The sequence below is a fragment of the Mauremys mutica genome, chromosome 8 (assembly GCF_020497125.1).
Source record: "Mauremys mutica isolate MM-2020 ecotype Southern chromosome 8, ASM2049712v1, whole genome shotgun sequence".
Classification (NCBI taxonomy): Eukaryota; Metazoa; Chordata; order Testudines; family Geoemydidae; genus Mauremys; species Mauremys mutica.
The window spans coordinates 62,099,161-62,126,403 of record NC_059079.1 but is presented as its reverse complement, the minus strand read 5'-3'; the positions used below and the strand labels follow the sequence as shown (position 1 = coordinate 62,126,403).

At 47.8% G+C, this 27,243-nt stretch overlaps 1 protein-coding gene across 7 annotated transcripts in view; it reads right to left on the bottom strand.

The window, feature by feature from the left end:
• Positions 1 to 23,241, bottom strand: part of ADCY10 (adenylate cyclase 10) — a 70,535-nt gene extending 47,294 nt beyond the window's left edge. For 3 of the 7 annotated variants that reach the window (XM_045028208.1, XM_045028210.1, XM_045028209.1), the window contains exons 1-11: positions 20,434 to 20,701; positions 17,906 to 18,010; positions 16,261 to 16,299; positions 15,121 to 15,264; positions 8,294 to 8,499; positions 6,526 to 6,622; positions 5,394 to 5,482; positions 4,502 to 4,693; positions 4,049 to 4,170; positions 1,997 to 2,073; positions 1,550 to 1,739 (exon numbers count right to left, since the gene is read on the bottom strand). In XM_045028208.1, coding sequence (XP_044884143.1) covers positions 1,550 to 1,739; positions 1,997 to 2,073; positions 4,049 to 4,170; positions 4,502 to 4,693; positions 5,394 to 5,482; positions 6,526 to 6,622; positions 8,294 to 8,499; positions 15,121 to 15,264; positions 16,261 to 16,299; positions 17,906 to 18,010; positions 20,434 to 20,620 — 1,448 coding nt within the window. In that variant the 5' untranslated portion in view covers positions 20,621 to 20,701. Of the gene's footprint in view, positions 1 to 1,549; positions 1,740 to 1,996; positions 2,074 to 4,048; positions 4,171 to 4,501; positions 4,694 to 5,393; positions 5,483 to 6,525; positions 6,623 to 8,293; positions 8,500 to 15,120; positions 15,265 to 16,260; positions 16,300 to 17,905; positions 18,011 to 19,079; positions 19,147 to 19,417; positions 19,687 to 20,433; positions 20,702 to 23,166 lie in introns of those variants that run through there. The other 4 variants (XM_045028213.1, XM_045028212.1, XM_045028214.1 and 1 more) reach the window with 4 other exon arrangements.
• Positions 23,242 to 27,243: the final 4,002 nt, after the last annotated feature.

Below are 27,243 nucleotides of genomic sequence, written 5' to 3'. Positions count from 1 at the left end.
ATTTCTGACAGCACAGCTGATGCAGCATGTTCCAAAGAAGGGACCCAAACTGTGCTACCTCATGGAGACTTTACTTTTGTTCTTTTTTACTTTGTTGTGCCCCTTAATCTGAACAGGGCTGTTCTAGGTGTATGGAGAAACAGAACGCTTCTACATTTCCATGGTGCAGTTCCCAGTCTCCTAGTAGCTGGAGTTGGTATGGGAGTGGGAGAGAGATGCAAATGAGACACTATAGTTACCCATTCTTTCAAACATGTGGATTGATTGAAGATATGCCAGTTGAAGGTATTTTTACACTGAGCTATTTGCTGTCCAAGCCGCTGTTTGTCTCCTTGACTAAATTGCCTTGAGTTGATGCTCTGGATTCAAGCAAGGATGATGCACATTGTGGCTTTGAACAGACAGGACAGCACACACCCCCTTTGTGCTGGTCAAAGGAAATTTGCCCTCTCATCACCCCCATCCCACCGTTGTAAAATGGAGGTGTGACTCTTGGAGCCCCTCAGTGCCAAATAGCAGAGCCCCCCCACCCTCCCACTGTAACTCACATCAGGTCTGACATACTCATTGTCCCAACACACTGTTGTCATGATATATATCTCAAAGGTGTCATGAAAGGTATCGTATGTAACCTGGTGCCCTGCTGGTCCCAAAAATCATTGTGTGATGTATGTACAGGTTGGGTACAAAGAGTTATAGATGTGTGCTGGAAATATATTCATGAAAAGTGTTTGGGAAGTAGAGCATAAAAACCCAGCCTGCCCTAGGCAAAGGCATGTGTATTTACCTGTCTGACCAGCTGGGCTACCAGCAGAGGACAATGGAAGTATATTTACATATAAGGAAAACAAAGACATCAAGCTAAACAAACGGGGGAGAAGACTCTGGACTTTGAGTAATATAAGGGGAACAAAAAGACCTTTTAGTTCTCTATCACTGAGGGGAGAGTAGAGTACAGCACCTTTAGAGCCTATGAAAGCTGGATTCTCTTGGCCTGAAAGGCAAGAGCTGCTGGAAACACAATGTAAGTGAGAAACTGCTTAGGCAAAGATTGCAACTTGCTAAGATTCAATTTTCATCATTAGAAAGTGTGTTTTGATTGGTTTTGTTTGTGACCTTGCCTGTCTCTTTTCCCCTTGCTTAGTATCACTTAAACCCAAGGGCTTTGTGAATAACCTTTGTCTTACTTTATTACAAAACTATCTCAGTGCTGTGTGTATTAAAGTGAAGTGTGAGGCTTCAGCTCACTTAACAGGCTGGTGTGTGCTCTGTCTCTTTGGAGGCAGTGAGCATAAAGTGAGGGGGACTGGATGCTGCAGGGAGATGTTTCTGGAGAACCTGGCAGCTGGGACTCACTGATTGTTACCAGCAAGCCAATGTTTAGACTGGCAGAGTCTTGAGGAGTTTGCTGGCAAGGCAGACAGACTGGTGTGTCAAGGACCTGCCACACAGCTTAGCAGCACCAAAGCTCTTGCTCTTGCTAAGGCAGAGTGGTAACAGTGGCTCACAGTTCTGAGTGTTCTTAGCATGATGTCACAGGGGCACTTACGCTTTCTCACTGATGCCAAGATAATGATAGACCACGCCAGGATTCACAACTCCTTTCATCTCAGCCTGGGGGAGCTCTTCAAAGAAGTAATGAGGCAGCCTGGAGTTGGCGTAGGTCACTGCATCACAGGACACTAACCCCGGATAATACATCATCATCCGAGCAGCGAGATTCACCTTCCGGCCAATGACTGTGTGGTGGAGAGAGCAAGAAAATGGGCACTGAAAAGTTAACTGAGCTCCCGCCCACCCTCCTGTGGACAGTTCCATATGTATCCATGCATATATACCCCTCCACCAGCAAAAATACACAGCGTACACACACACTCTGTCACATTCACCCACGAAAGCTCATGCTAGGTGCCACAGGATTCTTTGCTGCTTTTACACACTCTGTAGATACCCAGGGGATACCAAACATGCACAGGACCAGAGAAACAGACTGTACCTGTGTATTCATGCCTTACACGATGGCCAACTACTCCGCAGAACGCTGGCCCGCTGGTAACCCCGATGGAAACTAGCCTAGCAAGCAATGAGAGCAACATGGAGTCAGCAATCCCAAATGTCCAGTCCCTCTTGCCACATCTGCTCACGCACCCTCTCCCCACCCCCACTCCTGTAGTGCTAATTTGTATTGACTATCCCCACATCAGCCAGCTAGGTCTCCCAACAGCCTGTGTGCAGCTCTGTGTGCACGCGAAAGGGATGGAGAAGAGGGCAAGGAGCTTCCCTCACGCACGTCCCATGTAATGACAGTTCTTGTGCTTCCCGGAGTGCAGAATGCCATGAGCTACCATTGCTGTTGGAACTAGCCTCCCCAGAGAGATGGGCCGCAGCCCCAGCTGCTCTCCACCCCAGCTAGCAGAGCTGACCCCAGGCCAAAGGGAGCCCAGGTGGCAACTGTGCCACAGAGGCCGCATTCCTTAGGCAACTCCACAGGCACAGTGTCTCTTTGACCTCCCTGTGGGCGGTGAGTCCCTGTTCTCCCTGTAATACAAAGCCACAACTGAACCCTCATTTCCTGGTGTGGAACTGGAGGTGAAGCCCTGGCTGAAAGTTCAGGGAAGTATTCACATTTTCTGAACACATTCATCTGCTCACAGTAGAAACCCTGCATGCCTAAAATGCTTCCATGGGTGGAGGAGTGGTGAGATGGGTGTAGAGTTTCAGCCCTCCCGCCTTGCATCATCTAGCTGGCCAGTCTGTTATACCACACCCACTGCTATGGTATGTGTATGCCTCCCGTATTTATAATGGGTGCACACAGCAGAAAACTGCTGAACTGTAATTGTCCCTGGACACTGATCTCGCAGGGTACTCACACCTGGAATTTAATTCTCTTATGTGTGACTGGTTGAATTTCCCTGGCTCTTCATGGTTTGCATGCCCCTTAAAAGGAGTGGCTACTGGGCAAAGCACAAGACACACACCCCCCTTACTGGCTATCACACACTGGTCCCAGCTGAATATAAACGCTGCCCTCTGAGTGTGCCAGTCTGAATTCTCCTTGCTGGAGAGTCAGGAGCTGGAGAGACGTCCCAGCAGAAAAGGGGAGTCAGGTTTCACAAAGACTCAACAAGGTTAGTGCCAGTGGTGTGAAAAGGGAGTGGAGTTTGGTTTGGTTTTGTCATTTATAGACAAAAAGAGGACAGAGGCTCTGGTCCCACAAACACGCAGGAGTTTTATTTGAAGCCTCGGTGAAGTCAGCAGTGCCTGCGTGCCAAGGCACAGGCCTCAAAAACTCAGCAACCGGACCAGAGCATGCTGGAAGATAGCAGAGGGTGAAGTGCTCTCTCCAAGCACTGCTGGAATCCTGCTGGCTGACAGGCCTCGAGGTCCCCTTCAGCAGGGAGCTCCTCCACCAATTGCAGTCAAGAAGGACTTGATGGGTCCTTCAGAGGCCAGTGGGGTCGGGGGTGACAGTCAACAGGGGTTTGGCTCATGCTCTTTGTCCTGTTACCAATGCTCGCAAGGGGCAAAATGCCTTTAGAGCTCAAAGAATTTGCCATTCTCACGCAAATGGAGCTGAAAATCCTGCGCAGCTGGCATCATTAGTGAAAGACACATTGCTCTCTCTTTTCTGCAGGGACTGGACTTGGGGATTGGAGTTTCTTGGGCTATTGTGGGATAGGTCAATGAAGGTGGTTGGCTTTGCATTTTGCTCTGAAGCGTGCTGAGGTTCACGGTCATCCTGAGCAGGTTCCAGATTCATGGCCAGTCACCACAAAAGCTCCATTAGCTGCACCCATCAGTATCACCTCTGAGGCTGTGGTTCTATTGCTCCAGTGGCACATAGGTGTCTTAGGAGGTCTGGCTCATGTAGAGTGAGTGGGAGCCCAGGTAAACTGGGCTAATCCCAAATTTTGTCTCTCAGCTGTCATGTCACTGCCTCCTGCCCAGTAGGGGGGCCCTCCTGTTGGGACAAGGGAGTTTCGATGACAAACAAGCCCAATAGCACCCCGGTAGGCAACATGGAGAACTGCACCTTCCTGCTTACTTTATTTTCATGAGACTCTCAGAACAGAAGTTGAAGATTTTAAATGCGCTGTCCAAGGCGTGGGTGCTCTCGTCAGCCTGCTTATCCCCAGGGAGCCCAAACACACACAGGAATGTGCAGCCCTGCCAGGGAGGGGAAAGAAAACACCAGAGGGGTGAGCGTTTTTTCCAAAGAGCAAATCAGTATCAATGTCTGTGGCAAACAGTTCCACTGTGCTCCAGCTCTCCCACCCACCCTGTTAGAGTAGTGCTGTCATACAGTACCCCCAAAATGCTCTGGGAGACCCCACCACCGCCTCAGACTCAGTCTCTTCAGCACCAACCTTTTTATCATTCCTCCTGATCCCCGCCCTCCACTTCCCTTCTCTATCCCTAATGACAACGCCACTGTCCCTCCTGCCTCCTACTAGTCCCGGAGTCCCAGGGGAATGTTTGCCTTGAAGCTCTGACCCACTTTGTCAAACATAAAGACTTTGTTGATTTTGCCTCTGAAGACATGGATGATGTCTGAGATCTTCACATTGGCATCGTGGATGGCCTTGCACAAATGCAAGATTTTGGCTCTTTCGTCAAACTGCAGGTTCACAAAGACAATTGTGACCGGCCGAAGCTCAGATAAATATTCTAGAGGTTGGTTGTCGTCAATCTGAAAGAGAAGAGCCAGATGTACTCAACAGTCTGTACTCCTGGTGAGCGGGAAGCATTCTCTACTCTATATACCCCTCCTCCAGCTGGGCTGACTCTGCTCTCAGATACAGGTGCTAACTCCATGAGGGCAAAGATGTTTGATCAGCTATTGCCATAGGAAGGAGTGGGCCCCCATCAATGGGAAGCACTCTCCAGTCTCAGGATGATGATCCTTTCAGCACAGGAGTGGGAAATGAGGCTAGGCACCAAGGGGATAAAGGGGGAGATAGCTGAGCTGAGCCTGTCAATGTGACTTTGCTACAACCCAGGTCTCCCCATAAACTTTAAAATTTTAAACGGAACAAAGGAAAAACTTTTTCATACACCTTACAATTAGCCTGTGGAACACATTGCCTGCAGTCAAGAACTCGGCAGATTTCAAAAAATTATGACAAGATCCAGTGTTATAATAGTAAGGATTTTTTAAAAATAAAACCCAATAGTTTTGGAAGGGATCTAAACCCTCATGTCTCAGGTCATAAGCCAAGGGAGGGGGAAGGAAAAAACTTTCCATGTGGACAAGTTGATCCACAACTACCCACTGCAGGGTTTCTTGTATTTTCCTCGGTAGCATCAGGAGAACCTCAGAAAAATTCTAGCTGTGTAAAGCACAGACTGTCAAGCCAAAAAAATAAAATTCTGTGAAGTTACTGCAGTACCTTCTTCAGAATGTTTCTCATCACATACTTCCGGAGGCACTTCTCCAGCTCATCATTAGGAGACAATGTGGAGGTTGCTCTGAGAATAGCTAGGGGAGGAAATTCAATGCTTTAAATAGCAGAAGGAAGACTTGTGGTTAAAGCGTAGGGTTTTATTCCTGGCTTTGCTCAAGGGCAGACTTTTGCCAGTGGGGACTGGACAGTGCCTGGATGGGGCTGGAGATTCTTGTCTAACCTATTTCACTTACAATCTTGAAAATGCAAATCACAGTTCCATAGGCGCCGAGTTTCTAATCTGCCGGGGTCGGGGGCTCCCCCGGCTCCCTGCAGGCCCCGCCCCCACTCCACTCTTTCTCCCAAGGGCCCAGCTCTGCCCTGCTTCTTCCCACCCCCGATCTGCCCCACCCCACCTCTTCCCTGCCCCTTCCCGCCCCTTCCCCACCCAGTTCCACCCTTCCTCCAAGCACACTGCACACTTTCTCCTCCTCCCTCTCCCCCAACGCCTCCTGACACAGCGAAACAGCGGATCCGTGGTAGGCGCTGGGAGGGAGGGGGAGGCACTGATCCGTGGGGCCCACCAGTGGGCAGAAGATACTGGGGGGAGGAGGGGTTCTGGTAGGGGGGCTGCCGGTGGGTGCTGAGCACCCACCATTTTTTTCCCATGGGTGCTCCAGCCCCAGAGCACCCACGGAGTCGGTGCCTATGCACAGTTGGGATTTTCTATTAGAAAATTCCTTGTGTGCTTATATTAGCACCACTGAAAGCTTGCTCACCCAGAAAGACAGTAGGCACTGAGCAGGGTTCCCTATAGTGTCTCTTCTTGCCAGCCAGGGGCCTCCATAGAGCTGACACAGAAGGTAGAGAGAGGGTCTCTTCTCCACAGTCAGTGTAGCCCTTGCTGGTGTCCAGACAGGTTGAAGCCAGGATGGGGGAGAGGGAGTTGAAATGCAGCTGGCTGCCTCAGGATTTTGGTGGCAGGGAATGGAGGAGGACACAGGAACTCAAAGGAGTACAGGGCAGGGGCCCCCGTGTGCAGTCCATTCACCCTCTCACATTTACACTGACGGAAAACAAAGGAATCTCAGCCTGCCATCTCCCTGGGGTCAACACAGTAGAAGGAAGAGGGACTCACTGTTACTTTCACCAGTGGGGTAGTGCTGTAGGTATTCAGTACATTTCCAGAAGAACTCGTCAAACTCAATCTCAGAGATGGTCTTTATGTATCTAGCCTAAAGGCACACAGAATTAAAGGCGTCTGTCAGCTTCCCCAAGCCTAGTGTAGAATTATTCAATAAAACACACTCCCATCCTTTACTGTCACCTCCATCATCAACCTCCCTGTCAACTGGGTGGAGGACACAGCAGTAATCAGAAAAGATTTTTTGGCTGGAGCAAAACAATTGACCATGCTCCCAACGAATGCAACAAAAAGATTCTGCAGCCTCCGAAGTTGGGTGCAAAGCCTTCCAATGCCACAATCTTTCTCCTGCTGGGTATCTGCCCAAGCCCCAATCCTGTGAATGCTTACATACGTGCTTAACTTTAAACACCTGATTGGCCCCACTGATTTCAATGGGCTTACTCATATGCAGGTGCAGGACTGAAGCCCAGCTTCTTCTCATGACACCTGTCACTGAACTATCTCAGTGCCTCCAGAAAGATACTAACTAAAATCACAATAGGCCCATGGTCTGATTCTCCTCCCCATTCTCACAGCTGCTCTCCAAGAACCAGTGCAAGGTGTAAGAGGGGGGTGCTCAAAATAACCAGTAGGCTGCAGGTAGCAATGCTCCCACTTCCACTCCCTGGCAACGTGGTCGTATTTTCAGAGTTCAAAGCGGGGACACCGAGATTGGTGAGGGGGATGGATCAGGAAATTGTGTGTTATCCTGTCAGGATGAGTATTTGGGGCCTTTTACAGGAAAAGGCAGGGCAAGTGAGAACAGTATTTACCCTTCTGTAACCCCTTTCTTGTTCTCCCCTAGTCCTAATGTCTCCCATCCCAATCTAGCTGTACCCTACCACCTCCCGACCACCCCCTCCACAATCACGATTCACCCACACCCTCAGTCACCAACTGACTCCATCAACCTTCCCCCCAACTCTTCCCTCAGCTCCCCACCTACTGAGAAACACGCCCCACAAACATACCCTTTCCCCCAGGCTGAGATCCTCCCTCTTCCTAACAGACCTCCACAGCTCAGGCAAACACCCTGAGCTCTGAGCCCTGGCCACTAGATAGCCCCAGGCTCAGAATGCCTCCACACATCCCTCCAGCTCTAGCAAATCCATCCCCAGACTCCAAAATCTTCCCACTCCTACCTGACACCCATCACCACCAATCTCAGATGCCCCCCAGGTCGGAACCCTGCCCCCTGCTCAGAAAGTTCTGGTATTTGCTGCTCTGCACTTCCTCCCTCTGCAACTTGCATCCCTTCCATTGCAGAGACTCTTGCAGGGACTGGAGGCTGCAGGGAGCATGGGCAAAGAGCCCCATACTCTGGCTCTGTGGCTCTGTCCTCTGCAATACAACAGCTACACTACTCAGTTCTGAGATCACTGGTGGGGCTTACCCCCCTTATTCCCTAATGACCAGCTACTCCTGGCAAGCGGAAGTCAAAGTTAAGCCCATGCTTCCACGGAACAAGATATTTCCCACATTCTACTATGCCTTCTTACTTCATCACCACTTTCAACTTTCGCATCACCATCCCTCTCGGCCCCCTCTGCCCAGCTGGTCCATTGGATACAGGCCCAATAACAGATATACACACAAGCATACGTGTGAGGTTGCATCCAGCAGAAGACAATGGGGCACGTAAACACACCCCAACCTAGATAACGAGGCAAGACGCACTCCACTGGTTATGAACTATTGTTGCACACTCCACATTGCCCACCTTAACAGCTCTTTGATCTTTAATTCTTTCTATTTCTATCATGTTCCTGTTACAGAGTTCCCAGCAGTTCGGCGATAGAATAACCTCGCTTGCTTTTGCTAGGTTTTGGGCCAACCGAACTTCATCCACTGCTCGGCCAATTACCAGAAAATATTGGTGCTTATTGTCTCCAACAACAACTTTGGAGATGTGACCTGCAGATAGCCCTGACAAAAGAAACAAGATTGTTATGGAGGGCATTTTTACTTTACCATATGTAATATACGAATCTCAATTATCTTGGAAGTGGATTTTGGAGGCCAACCTATTTTTTATGGGGGTGGGAGGCTTGGATCAGTTCTTGACAATATGTGATATTTATTCCAGGAATCTGAGGATTTCTAGAACAACACTCTCCAATGAATTAAACAGCATGTCAGTTAATAAATAACAATAATGCACACATAATTATAAGGGTCACCTGGTATCATCTGTTATAAGGTTGCAAATCGATTTCCATTATAACAATCTGTTGTGACAGACCCAGACCAGTGGGGTACAGGAGTCTGGTAGAGGGCAAATATACTGGTCACTAGATGAGTAGTTTTCTGTTCCCTGAGTGACCAGAGCAGGGGCTGCACTAGAGTAATCAGGAAGCTGCTAGAACCAATTAAGGCAGACAGGCTGATTAGAACACCTGCAGCCAATCAAGGCAGGCTAATCAGGGCACCTGGGTCTAAAAAAGCGCTCACTTCAGTTTGTGGGTGGTGTGTGAGGAGCTGGGAGCAAGAGGAGCAAGGAGCTGAGAGGGTGTGCTGCTGGAGGACTAAGGAGTACAAGCATTATCAGACACCGGAGGAAGGTCCTGTGGTGAGAATAAAGAAGGTGTTTGGAGGAGGCCATGGGGAAGTAGCCCAGGGAGTTGTAGCTGTCCCACAGCTGTTACAGGAGGCACTATAGACAGCTGCAATCCACAGGGCCCTGGGCTGGAACCCGGAGTAGAGGGCAGGCCCAGGTTCCCCCCAAACCTCCCAACTCCTGATCAGATACAGGAGGAGTTGACCCAGACTGTGGGTTCTACCAGAGGAGAAGATCACTGAGGTGAGCAAATCTGCCAATAAGCGCAGGACCCACCAAGGTAGAGGAGGAACTTTGTCACACTGTTTATATCTGAAGAAGAAAGCAGTGTGCTGTAATCTTGGACTCCCATTCAGACAATACCTGGATCTATGAGATTTGTAACAAGCTGTGTTTCTCTCTGTGACATTGCAGTCTAAATGGCTTTATTAAAATATGCTAATGAGTGAATATAATGTAACTGGAATATGCTTCATGCAAAAGGTCTCTTGTAAGGTATCATTACAAAGCTTATAATCTACTGAGTGTGATCATCCTATTTGTATAAATGTATCACTCTTGTATCTGAAACTAGAAATATGAAATATAACTCTGAGCGCCTATTGTAATTATGCAAAGTGTGGGCCATTAATGGTGGTTTGGAATCTTGATGACTACCATTAACCAGGACAATTGTCTACAGATGGCTCTGTTTTACCTGTAAGTCTTCCTGGATACGTGTGTGCTGGCAAGTGGGTAATGAAGTCTTGCAGTGACATGTGATCATGTCACCTGAACTGGAATCCATCTTTAACCTGGTGCCTTTCCATTGAGAAGGAGGGGGTGGAAACCCAGAGAGGGACAAAGGATTCCCGCCTTATGCAAAAGATATATAAAAGGGTGGAACAGAACAAGAGGAGGAGCCATCATGAAGAATCCCCTAGCTACCACCTGAGCTGGAACAAGAGCTGTAACAGGGGAAAGAATTGTGCCCAGGCCTGGAAGGTGTCCAGTGTGAGGAAAAAACTTACTGAAGCATCTCTGAGGGTGAGATTATCTGTATTCTGTTTGATTAGACATAGATTTGCGCATTTTATTTTATTTTGCTTGGTGACTTACTTTGTTCTGTCTGTTACTACTTGCAACCACTTAAATCCTACTTTCTGTATTTAATAAAATCACTTTTTACTTATTAATTAACTCAGAGTATGTATTAATACCTGCGGGAGCAAACAACTGTGCATATCTCTCTATTAGTGTTATAGAGGGCGAACAATTTAGGAGTTTACCCTGCATACGCTTTATACAGGGGTAAAATGGATTTTTTTGGGTTTAGACCCCATTGGGAGTTGGGCATGTGAGTGTTAAAGACAGGAACACTTCTGTTAGCTGCCTTCAGGTAAACCTGCAGCTTTGGGGCAAGTAATTCAGACCCTGGGTCTTTGTTGGAGCAGACGGGAGCGCCTGGCTCAGCAAGACAGGATGCTGGGGTCCCGAGCTGGCAGGGAAAGCAGGGGGAGAGGTAGTCTTGGCACATCGGGTGGCAGCTCCCAAGGGGGTTTCTGTGATACAACCTGTTACACTCTCGAATTGGGCTTGTCAGCCATAGGTGGATTCATCAGGCACCTGACTAGACCTCTTATGCGTACACCATGATCCAGTGGATCAATGGTTGCTTATTATTGTACCTGATCATAAGTTTCCACAAAGTTCACCTCTGTGCCAATGAGTAATTTATTTCAAATATGGAGCATAATGTTTACACTCTTCTCATTTAAAATAATTGTTCCCATGCTTTTTTCTTCAGACAGATAACTCAAAAACAACTGGAGCTTGGTACTTGGCATGTAGCAAGTGCCCACTGAGGCATACATTCATGAACAAGTTCGAGAAACATTGGCTGGATAGCAATAAAATGATATGCAATTCAATAATCCCTTCTGAACCTGCTCAGTGCTGCATCTACTAAGACTTTGAGTAGAACTCAGTAAAAAGCACTCTCTCATTTGGGACATCACTGCACATTCTGTCTGTGTGGTCTAAGCAAGCAGAAGGGTTTTGCTCTCAGCTGCTGCTGCTGGGAGTTTGCGTGAAGGGAGTTGTAGCGAGTCGGTGTGGTTCCCCTCCGGTCCAGCAGAGGGAGCTCCTTGCCAGACGCCCAAGTGGGCTGAGACACCACTTCCTGTCCCCGCCCCCCGGAAGTCAAGGGGCGGGACAGGAAGTATAAAAGGAAGACGCCAGAGCTCAGTCAGGAGCCAGCAGCCGCCGGGAGCAGACGTGCCGGCGGGAGCTCCTGCCCGGGAGCCTTCTAGGAACCAAGGCAGCTGCCCAGACTGGCCTCCGCTTCCCCGCGCCCACTACGAGGAGGAGGAGCCACCAGAGCCGCCCCGTGACAGGTACTGGGACCACCCGCCGGACCGCCCCTGCGCCCCCCCCGAAGAGGAGCCGCCGGGGCTTCCCCGGCCCTGCTTCCCGGAGGAACCACCGGAGCAGGCCTGGCCGGACTTTCCGGAGGCACTACCCGACCTCCCCCCAAGCCCGGACCCGGAGGAGCCGAGGACCTTTGACTGGCCCGAACCTGGTACAAGTGTGCAGGTAGGCCCCGAGGGGGATATGGAGTGTAGCCCGGGGATAGCCGACCCCTGTCAGGCTACGGACACTGAGGTCCCCATGTCAGTGTGTTGCGGTCAGGACCCCACTGACCAGCGGCCGTGAGAGCCGCTAATAGGGCCCCGGGCTGGAACACAGTGGAGTGGGTGGGCCTGTGTTCCCCCTGCCACCCCACTCGCGGGTGGCAGTTTCCCCCTCACCTCAGCGCTCAGGCACGGAAGCCTGCAATTAACTTTGCTGTTGCCCAGCCCCTGCTCCAGAGGCCTGAGCCTATATTGACTTTGCTGTTGCTCAGCCCCTGCTCCAGAGGCCTGAGCCTATATTGACTTTGCTGTTGCTCAGCCCCTGCTCCAGAGGCCTGAGCTTATATTGACTTTGCTGTTGCTCAGCCCCTGCTCCAGAGGCCTGAGCCTATATTGACTTTGCTGTTGCTCAGCCCCTGCTCCAGAGGCCTGAGCCTATATTGACTTTGCTGTTGCTCAGCCCCTGCTCCAGAGGCCTGAGCCTATATTGACTTTGCTGTTGCTCAGCCCCTGCTCCAGAGGCCTGAGCTTATATTGACTTTGCTGTTGCTCAGCCCCTGCTCCAGAGGCCTGAGCTTATATTGACTTTGCTGTTGCTCAGCCCCTGCTCCAGAGGCCTGAGCTTATATTGACTTTGCTGTTGCTCAGCCCCTGCTCCAGAGGCCTGAGCTTATATTGACTTTGCTGTTGCTCAGCCCCTGCTCCAGAGGCCTGAGCCTATATTGACTTTGCTGTTGCTCAGCCCCTGCTCCAGAGGCCTGAGCCTATATTGACTTTGCTGTTGCTCAGCCCCTGCTCCAGAGGCCTGAGCTTATATTGACTTTGCTGTTGCTCAGCCCCTGCTCCAGAGGCCTGAGCTTATTTTGACTTTGCTGTTGCTCAGCCCCTGCTCCAGAGGCCTGAGCTTATATTGACTTTGCTGTTGCTCAGCCCCTGCTCCAGAGGCCTGAGCCTATATTGACTTTGCTGTTGCTCAGCCCCTGCTCCAGAGGCCTGAGCCTATATTGACTTTGCTGTTGCTCAGCCCCTGCTCCAGAGGCCTGAGCCTATATTGACTTTGCTGTTGCTCAGCCCCTGCTCCAGAGGCTTGAGCTTATATTGACTTTGCTGTTGCTCAGCCCCTGCTCCAGAGGCCTGAGCTTATACTGACTTTGCTGTTGCTCAGCCCCTGCCCCAGAGGCCTGAGCCTATACTGACTTTGCTGTTGCTCAGCCCCTGCTCCAGAGGCCTGAGCTTATATTGACTTTGCTGTTGCTCAGCCCCTGCTCCAGAGACCTGAGCCTATATTGACTTTGCTGTTGCCCAGCCCCCGCTCCAGAGGCCTGGGCTTATCCTGACTGTGCGGGTGCCCGGCTCCTGCTATAAGGGTCTGCGCCCAAGGACTGCTGTCCGGCTGCCCGCCCTAACTGAGGGCCGGGGCGTATACTTAGTGACCGTGTGCCTCGTGCGGCCCCTGTCTGAGGGTCTGGACCTGGACCTACATCGAGACTGATTGCGGTTATCCAGCCCCCCTGCTCCAGAGGGACTGGACTTATATTGAGACTGATTGCCGTTATCCAGCCCCCCGGCTCCAGAGGGACTGGACTCATATTGAGACTGATTGCTGTTATCCAGCCCCCCCTGCTCCAGAGGGTCTGGACTTCCCACGTAGAGGGGACAAGGAGCGAGTCGGTGTGGCTCCCCTCCGGCCCAACAGGAGGGTTGAGCCCCGACGCGCCAGCTTACAGGAGTTTGTAAATGTCTGCTTGAAAACACACTCAGAAAAAACATCCAGATGTAATCTAAGACTCCCCAGCTTAATATAAGGAAATGGCAAAAGAGCAAGTTCCTGAAGATCCCAAACTTAGGTGGCTTTACATTCTGTTGCCCAAACAGACAGCTGTGTGAACAGAGGTACTGTGAAGGCACTTCCCACAACTCTAATGGCTAGCAACTTCCTGTTGGTTTCCATGGATGTGAAATACTCAGAAGTAGAGCTGGTAAAAAAGGGGGTACTCTTTCCACTGACAATTTCAATTCAAACAAAAAAGAAATAATTTTCATCTAAATTTTCCATTAAAATTTTTGATTTTCAGCAGAAATTCAAATGCTGAAATGCTTTGGCTGAAAACAAAAGAAAAAAATTGATTTGGAAATACTGCCACTTTATTTATGGGAGTTGTAGTTCTGATGCCTCAAGCTCCCATTATTCTCTATAGGTTGGACTACATCACCCATGATGCTTTTTAATGGCCTCTCTTAGTGAGGGAGGGTGGTTAATAATCAGAGGAGTCTTTGTTCATTGTGTACAATGGGAGATGTAGTCCAGCTGAGGAGGACATTAGATGACCAAAATACAATTCCCATGAGGCACTGTGACAGGATTTCTAAATCAAAATATTTCAGTTTTCAGCTGTTTGGGGCTTTTTGATGGAAAATTGAAATTTTCCATGGAAAACAGACACTCTTCATAACAAACATTGCTTAGTAGAAAACCCAATTTTCTATTGAAAAACAGTTTTGATGGAATTTTGTCCATGAGTCCTAGTCAGAAGTTATTCAGAGACAGTCATAACTCTGTAAAAATAAACTAGGTACAGTTAGCACCAGACTGGCACCAATAAATAAATTGTAGTTGTTTATTCACATAATAGATACAGAATGGCCAGCTCTAGGACCAACTGCCCCAAACTGCCTCCCTAAGGTACTTCGGTAGTTTGATCTCCAAGGCCCATTCAGTCCTTGGCTTCTCCAACGAGACTGTTGTTTCTGAATGTAAGGATGGTTTACGTGTCACAGATATATGTCTGCTATGAACTCAAATGAAATCTGCAATGCATTTCACATGAGCCACCAAGCAATCAGATAGGAACGAGTCTTGGTCACCACTTCCACAGGCAGCAACTTAGAGGTGAAATGCTCTTTATTCCAGTCCCCAAAAGGCTCTCCTCTCTGACCAGAAATACATTTTCCCTACCACAGAAGCAGCTTTCCCATGCGGCTGCCGAAAAAGATGCAATTGATCAGATCACTGAGCAATTCACATCTTTTACAGACTCCTGGCACACTAGAAATTGAATGAGATTTGGGCATGGTGTTTCTCAGCGGCATATCTTGGGAGCAAGGGGAGTGAGTGGGGGCTCATGTGACTGTCCACTCAGAAAGCAGAATTGCCTAGTGTTTAGGGCAGGGAACTGGCAATGAGGAGTCCTGAATGCTCATCCCATCTCTGCCACCAACTCACTGTGTGACCTGGGGCAAGATATTTCATCTCCATTTGCCTCTGTTTCCCCCCCTACACAATGGGGCGAATGCTTCCTATTCACTTTTGTAAAGTGCTTTGGGAATGTGCTCGCTAGTGACTGCAAAGTATTGTTATTCCACTAGTAGCCACAGTACCTATCTTCACTCGGAGCTCCAGACCCACTTCAGTCTCACGAACCCCATACTCTTCCTGGATCCTCAGGCTACATTTCAGCGCTAGTGTAATGATATCGCTCATCTGGCTTCGTTGCACTTTCCACAGTGCTAGCAGTGCATCCCCTGGGGAAGGCAGTGTGACAGAGACTTATGGGACACATGCTCTTCTTGTTTCTAAAGTGCTGACAAAGCCATTTGGCTTTTCAACAAGCCACAGCAGATCTACCTGCACCAGCCCAGCACTCTGATCTACAGAGAGATTGCTCACTAACCACCCCAAACTCCTTAGCAGCTGCTGGCTGTGAACAGACCAACCCCTCTATGCCTCTAGCAGCTGTCAGTTGTGACTACCCCTTCCCACTCAGTAATCCCCTGCAGCTGCTTTTTACAAGTGAACCCTCCTTCCCGGTGATCCCTTATAGCCACTGACTGCAAATGTCCCTTCCCAGTCAGTGACCCCTTGCAGTGGCTTGCTGCGTGTTCTCCTCCCCTCTCCCACACACGCAAACATGTGTCTGCTGGCTCAGGTACATCTAAGGCATTGCAGCTTCTATCACCCTTGGGCAACTGCTAGAACAGTTATTTAGGCCCAGATGCCCAAAGGTATTTAGTATCACAGGAGTAGTCTGTTAGTCTGTATCCACAAAAACAATGAGGAGTCCGGTGGCACCTTAAAGACTAACAGATTTATTTGGGCATAAGCTTTCGTGAGTAAAAAAACCCCTTCTTCAGATGCATGGACTGAAGAAGTGTGTGTGTGGGTGGGGGGGTTACCCATGAAAGCTTATGCTCAAATAAAGGTATTTAGGTGCCTAACTCCCATCTGAGTTCAGTTCTAAAGGAAGCACCAGCCAGGATTTCTCAATCAGACACAGAGGAAGGGGAATCAGGGTTGTTTCTAACTGAAAGATTAGTATAAATTCTTGCTTCTTCCAAATCATAGATCAACCCTGTGGGAATAGGAGCCAGAGGGATGGGTAGAATAGAACAAGGAAAGGGAATTGGCTAGCTTGAGTGCCACCACTGTCCAGAGCCTCACAAGTCAAATGACAACGGGAGAGTAGGCCACTTTCCCCCACCCCAGTGCTTCCTCCTTAGATATTGCAAACTAATAAATACCTGCAAAGTTCAAGATATCGCCTCCATAAACCAGTATCTCTGCAGCAAGAGAAAAGGCGAGAGGAAGTTACACACAGCTCTTGTCAAAGAAAATCAGGGAACAAATTGTTCTGTCAGTCGGGGGATGGGCACGTGTGTGTGTGTGTGTGTGCATGAACACATTGAGGGGGCATATTTTGCAGAGTAGGTATAGCTGAGTGAGCAAGACGGTATATGCTTGAGCATGTCATCGCAACAAAGCTCCCAGCTGCTGAGGGCTCAGAGCAAAAATCAGGGAGTTAAACTCCATCTCAAATGCCACCCATAAGGAGGCAGAGCACAGTGTTTCTATGGCAACTAGAAATATCCTCTCTCAGACCCACCTCTTCTCCCAACCCTTCAAATCCCCTACTGCTCAGTTCTCAAAAAGTCGCATCCAACAGGGAGGGCCCGGGGACAACTTGAGAAGCACTGCTCCACGGGAAGTTTTGAAGCAAGCTCTCAAAAGCAATGTGACAGCAGGAGATAAGGGAGCTAAGACAGAGACTCTAGAGAGCTGGATTTGGTTCCCTGCTCCATCACAGACTACAGGTGTGACATTGGGCAAATCAGCTGGCCTCTCCATGCCTGGGTTCCTTATCCGTAACATGAATAGTAGCACTCACTTCCTCACAGGGCTGTTGGAGGCCATATAAAAGCCTAAGATAGACAAGGAAGGGCCACATTGTGCTCTCAGGCTGTTGGGACGCTTTCTAGATCCTAAGTGGGAATTGGTAACTTTTCTCAGAGCTCAGCTCCCCAAATCATCAGTGTGCTGATGTCACAGGGGCACCCTACTCCTTGGCCACATAAGCAACAAGACGTTGCTTTTCCAGTGAAATGGGGTGGAGATGAGGGTTCCCTCTAATTTTTCCCACCCATGTGCGGAATGAATTTTGTTATGTGCATCAATATGGAGGTGATGTGTGACACATAACAAAATTCATGTGGTGAGGGTGGGGCCGGGGCCCAGAGGTTAGGAGTGTGGGAGGGGGCTCAGGGCTGGGGCAGAGGGCTGGGGAGCAGGAGGTGAGGGCTTCAGTTGGGGGTCTGGGCTCTGGGGTGGATCCAGGATGAAGGGTTTGGAGTGCAGGAGGGGGGTCCGGGGATATGGCGGTGAGAGAGGACTCCTTCCCAGCTCTTTCTCGCCGCACCAGCTTCGGGGCTGGGGCCTCAGGATAAGCGCCCATCCCCCAGCAGGTCAGGGCTCGGGCCGCAGGAGGTTGGGGCCGGGGAGGGGTGCCCTTCTCCCAACTGTGGAAGGTCCTGGGCGGGTTCCCTGAGCATGTGCATGGCACTAAGGCTACCGTGTGGCCGTGCAGCTTACAGGAAACTTAGGTGGAGGCATACACCAGGGTAGAGCCACAGGAACAATGGACCCTTCAAAGCAGGACACATTGTGCCAGTGAGGAGCAGCAATGACTGGTTCCCAAGGCAGCTCCAGCCAGCCCTCCTAATCTTGGGAGATTTTTCAAGGCTACCTAAGTGACAGAGAAGATCCCAACCTCCAAGTAAAGAAGGGCCCATGCTGCTTAACAGAACACCTTTCTGATGGGCATTTCTTCAGTTCCCCAGACCTGAGCCAAGGAAGTGCTCTCAGCGAGGGATCATGCTGCCTGGTACTTACCTTCCACAATATCCCCTACGTAATGATTGAGAGTCTGTGTTAGCTGGTCAGCGCCACGGTCCAGACTGGTGTCCATGCTAAACTTCTCCGTCAGTGCAGTAAAACCTGTAACACAAACGGCAGTCAGGCAGCCACTGGAGGAGGCAAGAAATGGGAGATCTCAGCGACTGGAGTCAGACTTGCTTTGTGTTACCTAAAATGTGCTGATACACTTAAAACTGATTTATTAAGCAAAGGAAGTATTATCTGTAGTTAGTGAATTCAACTGGAGTTTCTAGGTCACCACATCCTTCAAGATTTTAGAACAAGTCGATCTCATCCTCTTTCACCTTGTTTTTGTTTGCAATTGGAAGAAGAAAACAAGCACTCTCTCTTTTTCAACTTTCTACTGGCTTCTTAATTTTGAATGAACTAGTCATTGACCTGAACTAGCTGAATAAACTGAAATAAAGAAAATATTCTCTCTGTACCACACAAGAGGCTAACTGCTGCCAAAAACTGGTTTAGCACATCAGCTAACTCTGGTTCCAGGTGCTTAGCCAGTGACTTCCACTGGCTCATTTGAAATGAAATTGGATTTCATTAAAACTTGGCAACAAACGTGTTCTGCTATGTATTATTTTTGTATGTAATTTAAATTATTTTAATAGGCTATAAGTTTAGGCCTTAACATAAATTGTTAAATTCAAGTTTAATTTTAAATCATGTTTTTTCTTAAAATAAATCTATATTTAAATAAAAATAATCCTATTTAAATAAAAAAAATCCTTTTATATTTTTTTAATTCATTTTTCTCCACCCTGCATGCAACAGTCCCTGATTTTCAAGTCTCTAGTTCTTTCAGTTCACTTTATTCCTATGCTGGAACTCTCCCTGCTTTCTAGTTCTGATCCTTCCCTCACTCCATTTCACCCTGTTTGCCATGAGATCATGCTGACCCTTCTGAGAGAGGTGGCAAAGATCCAGGGGAATATGCTAGAAAGCTTTAAGTCCTTTCTGGGTAGTGATGGGAAATTGCCCATCTCCCACCAGACCTTTCACTTGCAGAGTGCCACAAGGATCAATTCTCTCTCCTACAAACTGGTCAGACAACAGGGACTCAAGTGCCAGAAATATGCAGATGACACACAGTTCTGCTTCTCCCTTCCACATATATATATGATTATATGCCTACCACCAAGATGTCCCAGTGCTTGGAGGAGATCAGTTCATGGATGGAGAACAGCTGATTAAAGCTGAACCTGAGCAAGACAGAGGAGATGCCAGTGGGTAGAGGTGTTTGCAATCACAGTGCAGTCTCCTTTGGTTGAAGGTACACATGCATCGTTGGTTAATTCAATCTGTACTTTAGGAATGCTCGCTGATGATACACTCTCACACAGTAGCATCCTAAAGTAACTTTCTCTACAACATGCAGTTGGCTTGGAGAGGCTCATCCTAGAGGATGATGACCTGGTCTCTGTTATATAAGCTTTCCTCACCTCCCAGCTGGGCTACAGAAATGCAAAATACCTGGGCATAAAGTCTTCATGCCTTAGAAAACTGAGAATGTGGCAGCACATCTCCACAGCAACACAAACTACCACAACCAGATCAAACCTATCCTCCCACATAATATAAAGTCAAGTTCGAGGTCCCAGTCCTTATCTTCCAGATACTCTTTGGCCTGGGCCCATCATATCTAAAAAATTGCATAAAGTTCCAGAATGGGGATGGCAGTTGACAACTCTGCCCTGAGCTGCTGCTGCACCATCCTCTGCTACTCCTGTCCCAAACTCTTTTGAGCCTAAAGACGGCCAATTCTGCAAAACGGTCCAAAGTGCTGTAATAAAGGTGAAAGTCCCTAAGCCATTTCAGCTATGACTTCAGCTAGATTTGGGCCCCAGCCTCCCATTACTGCAGACAATATCTCTTTTAAACCTTCCATGTACTAAGGGTGGGCTTTTCAGAAAGGCCTAATAAGGGAGTTAGGGGTGGTCTACATGGTGAGTTACTGCACAATAAGCCAGGGTGTGACTCTACAGCATACCAGCTTGCCACCCAGTCACTCATCATGTGGACACTGCTAAGTCGTGGATATAGCTTAGCGTGCTGCTGCTTGAGAGCACACAGGGGCGGCTCTAGGCATTTTGCCGCCCCAAGCACGGCAGGCAGGCTTTCTTCGGCAGCTTGCCTGCGGGAGGTCCCCGGTCCCGCAAATTCGGCAGCAGCCTGCAGGAGGTCCGCCGAAGCCGCGGGACCAGCGGACCCTCTGCAAGCAAGCCGCCAAAGGCAACCTGCCTGCCGCCCTCGCACAGTACATCAAGCCACACTCTGGAACTTTTCACTCTGCTGTAGCACTGTCCACACACCGAGTTAGTGTGTGGCAAGCTGGCAAGCTATTGATTCACATCCTGGCTTGCTGCACAGTAATTTGCCATGTAGACAAGCCTTTAGGCACACAAATCCTATTGATTTTCAATGGAAGTTGGGCACCTAACTTCCTTGGGCCCTTCTGAAAATCCACCCTTAATAATCTCTCTACCCACCTGAAATGTCTGCAAAAAGCAATACTCCATCAAAACTCTCAATGAAAGGCACCTCCTGGGAGAAATCGCCATATACGATGAGATCAGGGACATGAGCTGCTACTTTCCCAATTATAGTGCAGTCACTTGACTTTCTTTGCTCCATATTGGCAATGAATGCAATCTGCTGCCCAGGATCCTGCAACATTGACGGATAATTCAATATATGATCCTCCCACTCGGGGAAGGAGGTGACTCCCACTAGCCTGCCATAACCGTGATCACTCTTGTGATGATGACAGCAGCACCATCAAGGACAGGTCACAATTCACTGACGGAAGGGTCTCACCCAGTAACATTCTCTGTATATCACAGTCTACATAGCTACAGTTGCTAGGTGAGACAAGCTTCCTTCATTAATGTATTTTAAACCCATTTACACAGAAATGGTGTGATGGGGTATAGAAACCCCACACGAGTCTGGGCTGCTGTGACTCTTGGACCTACAAGAGGCTCTCCTCTTGTAAACTCAAATGTAAAAAGTATGTAAAAGTTCTGAAGATGTTACAATAACAATGAAAAATAGGTCAAGTTATTTACGACCCTGGATGTTGTAACAGGTCCAAAAGAACCAAACAAAGAAGCTGGATTAGTCTAAACCAAAAAGGCCATGTTGACATAATCCAAGAACTGCTGAACTTATGATTGGTAAAAACAGAAGATGTGGAACCAGAAGTTAATTGCCCAAAACTGGTGTGATGGATATGAGGCCTAACTGGTGAGAGCAACGAACTATGACTCCCACTTTTCCTCTTTTGGGGTTCCTTAAAAAGAAACAGTGAAAAAAAAGACACAATCAGCTCCATTCAGATCAGTTCAGTTCAGCTCTCCCTCTCATCTCTTATCTCACCACCTTGCATCCCAGCTCATCCCCCGATCTGCCAGCACTGCAACTCATCCCAGCTCACCTTGACTCATCGAAAGGACTTTCTTCCTGAGAGGAAGGCTGGCTGGCCTTAATCTTATTCAAGATACTTTGTTTTCACCTGTGAGTGCTGAAAGTCATCACATGATCATGACATACAATCCTCAGCCCATCAGTGGGGATATCCGATTGCTAGTACTGCAGAGGTATGTGTAAGAGCTTGTATTGTTTTCCCTTCCCCAGTTGTGTTATTTTCTACCCCCCCCTTCCTATCTCTCATTCTCTTGACTGTTTATCAAATTCTGAAGTCAACTATGGTGTATTCATCCAAGCCTGCCTTGTCTAAGAAGAAAAGATCCAATCAGATGAGGTCCCTGACCAAATCGTAAACTAGGATCCAAGCAGCAGGTGTCATGGTTGACTTGCCAACCAAAAGCACCCACTCATAACTAACAAGCAGTCCAGTGTTTCAAAAACATCAACAAAAGTCGTAGTTTACCCATCTTTTCTATCCTCTCTCTTCTCTACCTTGTGTCTGTTAGTTAAAAACAGGATAAGTAAATGCCCTCTACACATCAAAACTGAGAGTAAAATTAACCCTTTCCTTTTCATCAAAGAACAGTTGTTCTGAAAATATGAGTCTGCTATTTTGCCTCCAAAAGGAGAAGGGTTTTCAAGGTTTTGCCTAAGTTTGTTTTGCATAATCATTCAACCACAGTTTGACTATAAATGCCTGTTTTGATTTCTTGTTCTTTCTTGTTTTTAATCAATAAACTTTTAATTTAAATTAATGCTTTTGAGTGTTTGCCAAGTTACCGAGTAAAATCAAGCCCTCTGTTTAAAATACCCCCAAGTCTACCTATCCCTGTTTGAAGTTGGACAGTGAAAGAGTTTATAAACACCTTTAACTCTTTGGGCTTTTGAGATCAATATCCATACAACAAGGCCCAGTCTATCCCACCCTGTAACACCTCAACCAAGTGTCAAGCTTCAAGGGAGGAACTAAAAAGGGAGAACCCAACTCAGTTGTTTCCTGGCTGGAAAAGAGAGCAAGTCTGAGGCTTTCATGGTGTGAGAGATTGGTTGGGGCCAGAAACTGGGGAAGATAGCTGCCTACCAAGGTCTGCCTGGGGGAAGGGAAGGGTTTATGCTGCTTTGTGTTTATTTTGGACTTTGGGCACCCCAATAAGGTGGAACTGTTACATGATCTAGCTGAAGAGCTAAGTCACTTCAATCCAGAAGAGGTTTGAGACTGGGTGGAGCAGTGGAGGACCAGCAGGGAAACAGAGGCAGAGCCATGGCCACACAGTGCCATGCCATGAGGGGGTGTAGCAGGAGGGCACGTGGCCACAGATGGCTAATGCCAAGAGACTCTGCTGGTCTTTCCTTTCAAACTCTGGGCTTGCTATGCTTCCCCACTCAATAGCTGAGTAGAAATAAGGAGGCTATATTACCTCCGTATTTGGCACTGGTGTTACCGCCAGTTCTAGTGTCCACAATTCAAAAAAGATGTTCAGACATTGGAGAGGATACATTGGATACATTGTTCAGAGAAAAGTCATGAGATTGATTTATGGATTGGAAAACATGCCTTCCAGTGAGAGGCACAAGGAACTCAGTTTAGTTTAGCTTTCTCTTTGTTAAGGGGTGACTTGATCACAATCTCTAAGTACCTACGTGGAGAACAGAAATTTGATAATGGGCTCGTCAGTCTAACAGAGAGAGGTGTAACAAGATCCAATGGCTAGAAGCTGAACCTAGTCAAATTTAGACTGGAAAAAGGTGCACATTTTGAACAGTGAGGGTAATTAATCACTGGAACAGCTTACCAAGTGTTGTGGTGGATTCTCCATCACTGGCAATTTTAAAACCAAGATTGGTGGTTTTCTAAGAGCTATGTTTTAGTCCAAACAGGAATTAATTCAGGGGAGTTCTCTGGCCTGTGTAATACAGGAGGTCAGATTAGATTGTCACAATGATCCCTCCTATCCTTATAATAGTCCTTATATTTCCTCCAGCTCCCTCAGATGATACCACTCTAAGTGCTCTCTCCCTTGCACTGCCCCAATTTCCCCAGACTGCAGCCCCTGCAGAGAAGCTACCCTATTGTTCCCTGTGCCCTTCCAATAGAGACAAGGAAACAAATGGGAGTCAGGGGGCTGACTAACCTCTGTAAAAACCCTTCACACAGTGTCCTGTAGCCTTTCTCATTGTGACTAGGGCCAGCTCCAACTTTTTTGCCGCCCCAAGCGGCGGAAAAAAAAAAAAGATTGACCTGCCACCGAAGTGCCGCCGAGGACAACAAGTGGAGCGATTGAGTTGCCGCCAAAGTGCCGCCGAAGAAGAAGAGAGTGACCCGAAGGACCCACCGCCAAATTGCCGCCGCAGACCGGGACGTGCTGCCCCAGTAACGTACGGACTGCCGCCCCTTTCCATTGGCTGCCCCAGGCACCTGCTTCCTTCGCTGGTGCCTGGAGCCGGACCTGATTGTGACCCATGAAGATGTACTATTCCCTCTAGAGAACTTCTCATAAAGACCATCACCAGGGGCTACCCTTGTACATAAGGCCTGCTGCTCTAGAGATACCTCATTTGTTGTCCACCCTTTCAGAGAATACTCAGGCTGTGACCACTCTGACCAGAAAGTGCCTCTCACATACCTTCTACTCAAGAGATCTTGCTCAGAAGGGTCCCCCAACAAACTACACACACATAGCAATGACCCTTACCTGCTATTTCATGCAGATCCCACCCAGTCACATGCTAACCCCCCCAGAGAATTCCCACATGGCAACCACCACTCCAGTGACAGCTCCTAGACACTTAACAGATCTCTGGGTTATCCAGCAGTGCAAGTACAGTGGTACGGTACAGTACGCCATACCAGCAAGATATTTATAGACGGTACAATGTAACAGAAAGACACAGGAGGAGCCGGCGGCTCCATGCCGGCAGCTCCTCTGGCATGGCTGTACCACCCCCAGCCCCGCCCCCTGCCCTTCCACAGAGCTGTGTCTCCTCTGTCTCTATGGCAGCCCCGCTGGAGGATAAGGCTGGGGGCGTGTAGCGGGGTGGTTACCCGCTCCTGCCTGGCGGGGCTTGAAACAGCACAGGAGAGGGCTGTGGCTGGGGCAAGAAGCCTGGGCTGATTGGGGGAAAGTAGGCTCAGATGGGGCAATGCCCCAATCAGGCCCAGCTGGCCCCTATAAAAGGCTGTGAGCCAGAGGCCCAGGCAGTCTCCCTCTGCCTGTAGAGGGAGAAGGGCCTGGCTGCAAGGTGTCAAGCAGGGAACCTACATTGGCACAGGGCTGGGGAAAGGCCAAGGGAACTGGGGAGCTCTGGCCTAGGAAAGCCCCAGGTTGCAGGCCTGGTAAGGCCTATTAGGTACTGGGTTGCAGGGGGCAGCCCATGGGTAGGCAGAGGCAGCAGGTCTGAACCCCCTTTGCCGATGATAAAGTGACCATACGTACTGGTTTTACCAGTACAGTACTGGTTTTTTGGACATTGGTCTGGTTAGTCGTGAGATGTAACCAGTACAGTTTAGGACTACAAAATCAAAAATTATTAATTTATCAAAAGATTGAGTACATCAGATCAATCCTTGATAAACCAGCCTAAATCAATTTTATTAATTTATCCTAGTTTTAGTTTTATTTTACACGACGGTTCTCGTCGTTGGATCTCGGCAATACTCGGCATTCAGCACACGCACTCTCACTATATTGTGGCTGCGGCGACTCTTCGATAATACTCCCACGCATTACATACAGCCCGCCCGTGGGAACTCGATGATGACGTCATCACACAGAGCCCGCCAAAATCGACCAATTCGGTGTTAGCTTCGGACTATAAAAGGCCCTCCGCAGCACAGGACAGGCACCAGTGATCTGGCATCTTCGGACTGTGACACTGGCCCTCAGAGCTCCGCGCTTTCTCGGTTACTCGAGCTTTTCACTCTGCCGTTTTCACAGTGCACCTCGCTGCTTCGCCAGGACCCGATGACTTCGCCCCCTTGGACCAGGATCGACGCCTTCGCCCCTTTGGACCAGGACCGGCATCTTCGCCCCCCTCGATCCTGGGCCGGTGACTTCGCCCCCTCGGACCAAGACCGACATCCGACGAAGTTTGTAATAACTGTTTATTTTTGGACACCCATGGCGCCAAAACGACGAAAGTGTGTCTTCAATGACGAGTTAAAATCAAAATATACATTCATCAAAGCAAGTACTAATAATGACAATAGTGAGGTGGAATGTGTAAAATGCAGAAGTGTATTTTCTATTGCAAACTGTGGAAAAACCGACATTGAAAACCACATACAAACAGTCAAACATAAACGGGCCGTGTCTGCAGCAATTGCAAGTACGAGTATGACATCATATTTTAAGAAAAAACAATTTGAAGATGCTGAAAGAAAACTAGCTGCAGCTGAAGGTTTATGGGCGTACCACACAGTAATGCATAATCACTCATTCTGATCAATGGATTGTACCTGCAAACTGATTAAAACATGTTTTGATGCCAGGTTTACATGTTCTAGAACAAAATGCGAGGCAATAGTTACCGATGTGCTGGTGCCTTATGCGAAACAGTTATTGGAAGAGGATTTAGATGCTGCAAATTTTATTTCTATTTATTCGGATGCATCAAACCACAAGGAAGTAAAGTTGATTCCGATAATAATAAGATAATTTTCATACCAGTCTGGAATACATGTCAAAATTTTGGAAGTAAGAGATTTGCCAGGTGAAACATCTGACATAGTTACTGATTATATTTTGGAAGTGTTAAAAAAGTATCGTTTAGATACCAAGGTACTTGGATTTTGTGCTGACAACACCAATACTAACTTTGGAGGAATGCGAAGAAGTGGGAAAAATAACATTTTTACCAAGCTGAAATCAAATTTGGGTGGAAGAGAGCTTGTGGGAATTGGTTGTGCCGCTCATATTTTGAACAATGCTATACAAACTGCAGCCGACTGTGTACCAATTGATGTGCAAACTTTCATCACCAAGATTTATTCATACTTTTATATATATACAGTGCGCGTTAATGAATTGAAAGAATTTTGTGAATTCGTGGACATCGAATATAAGAAAGTCTTGGGATACAGTGCCGCACGATGGTTGGCGTTACGACCCACGATTGAGCGTGTCCTACAAATATATCCTGCCTTAAAATCATATTTTGCCTCAAACGAGAAGAGCCCCACAATTATCACAAATTATTTTGATAATTCAGAGACAGAGTCTTGGCTTTACTTTTTGCATAACGTGTCATCAATGTTCCACAATGCTATTTTGAAAATAGAAGGACAGGAGATTTCTATTATAGAAACTAGCAATATTTACAGTGACTTAAAAACAAAATTAGCTGACAGAAAAGTAAACGTTTTCTTGCCGTTACAGGTGCGGCAAAATTTGAAGCAGCTTGAGGAAGAAGGCATATTAAAACCTGCTATTTTCAAAGAAAAAGTGGTAGAATTTTATGACACATGTATTCAATATCTAGAGGAATGGGAAGGACCTATTAAGCATATCGAAAAATTCAATTGGGTTTTGTTAAATACTAAACTCACCCATGACAACATTCAAGTTTGCAGTGATTACATTCTTCAGTATTTTTCTGAAATCAATTTAGTAGAAGATGAACTGTTTGATGAAACCTGCTTTGTCCTGCACTACATTACAGATGAAAAAATTACTCACTGGAGACAAAATTCTGTACCAGTATCGAACAGATGGATTGAAACATTCAAAGCCTTCAGTGAAAATGATGTTTCCTACAAAAATATTGGCAAATTGGTAGAATATTGTCTCTGTTTACCAGGAACCAGTGCACCTGCCGAACGTCTTTTTTCTTTGATGAACAATATCTGGTCCAGTGATAAAACTCAATTACAT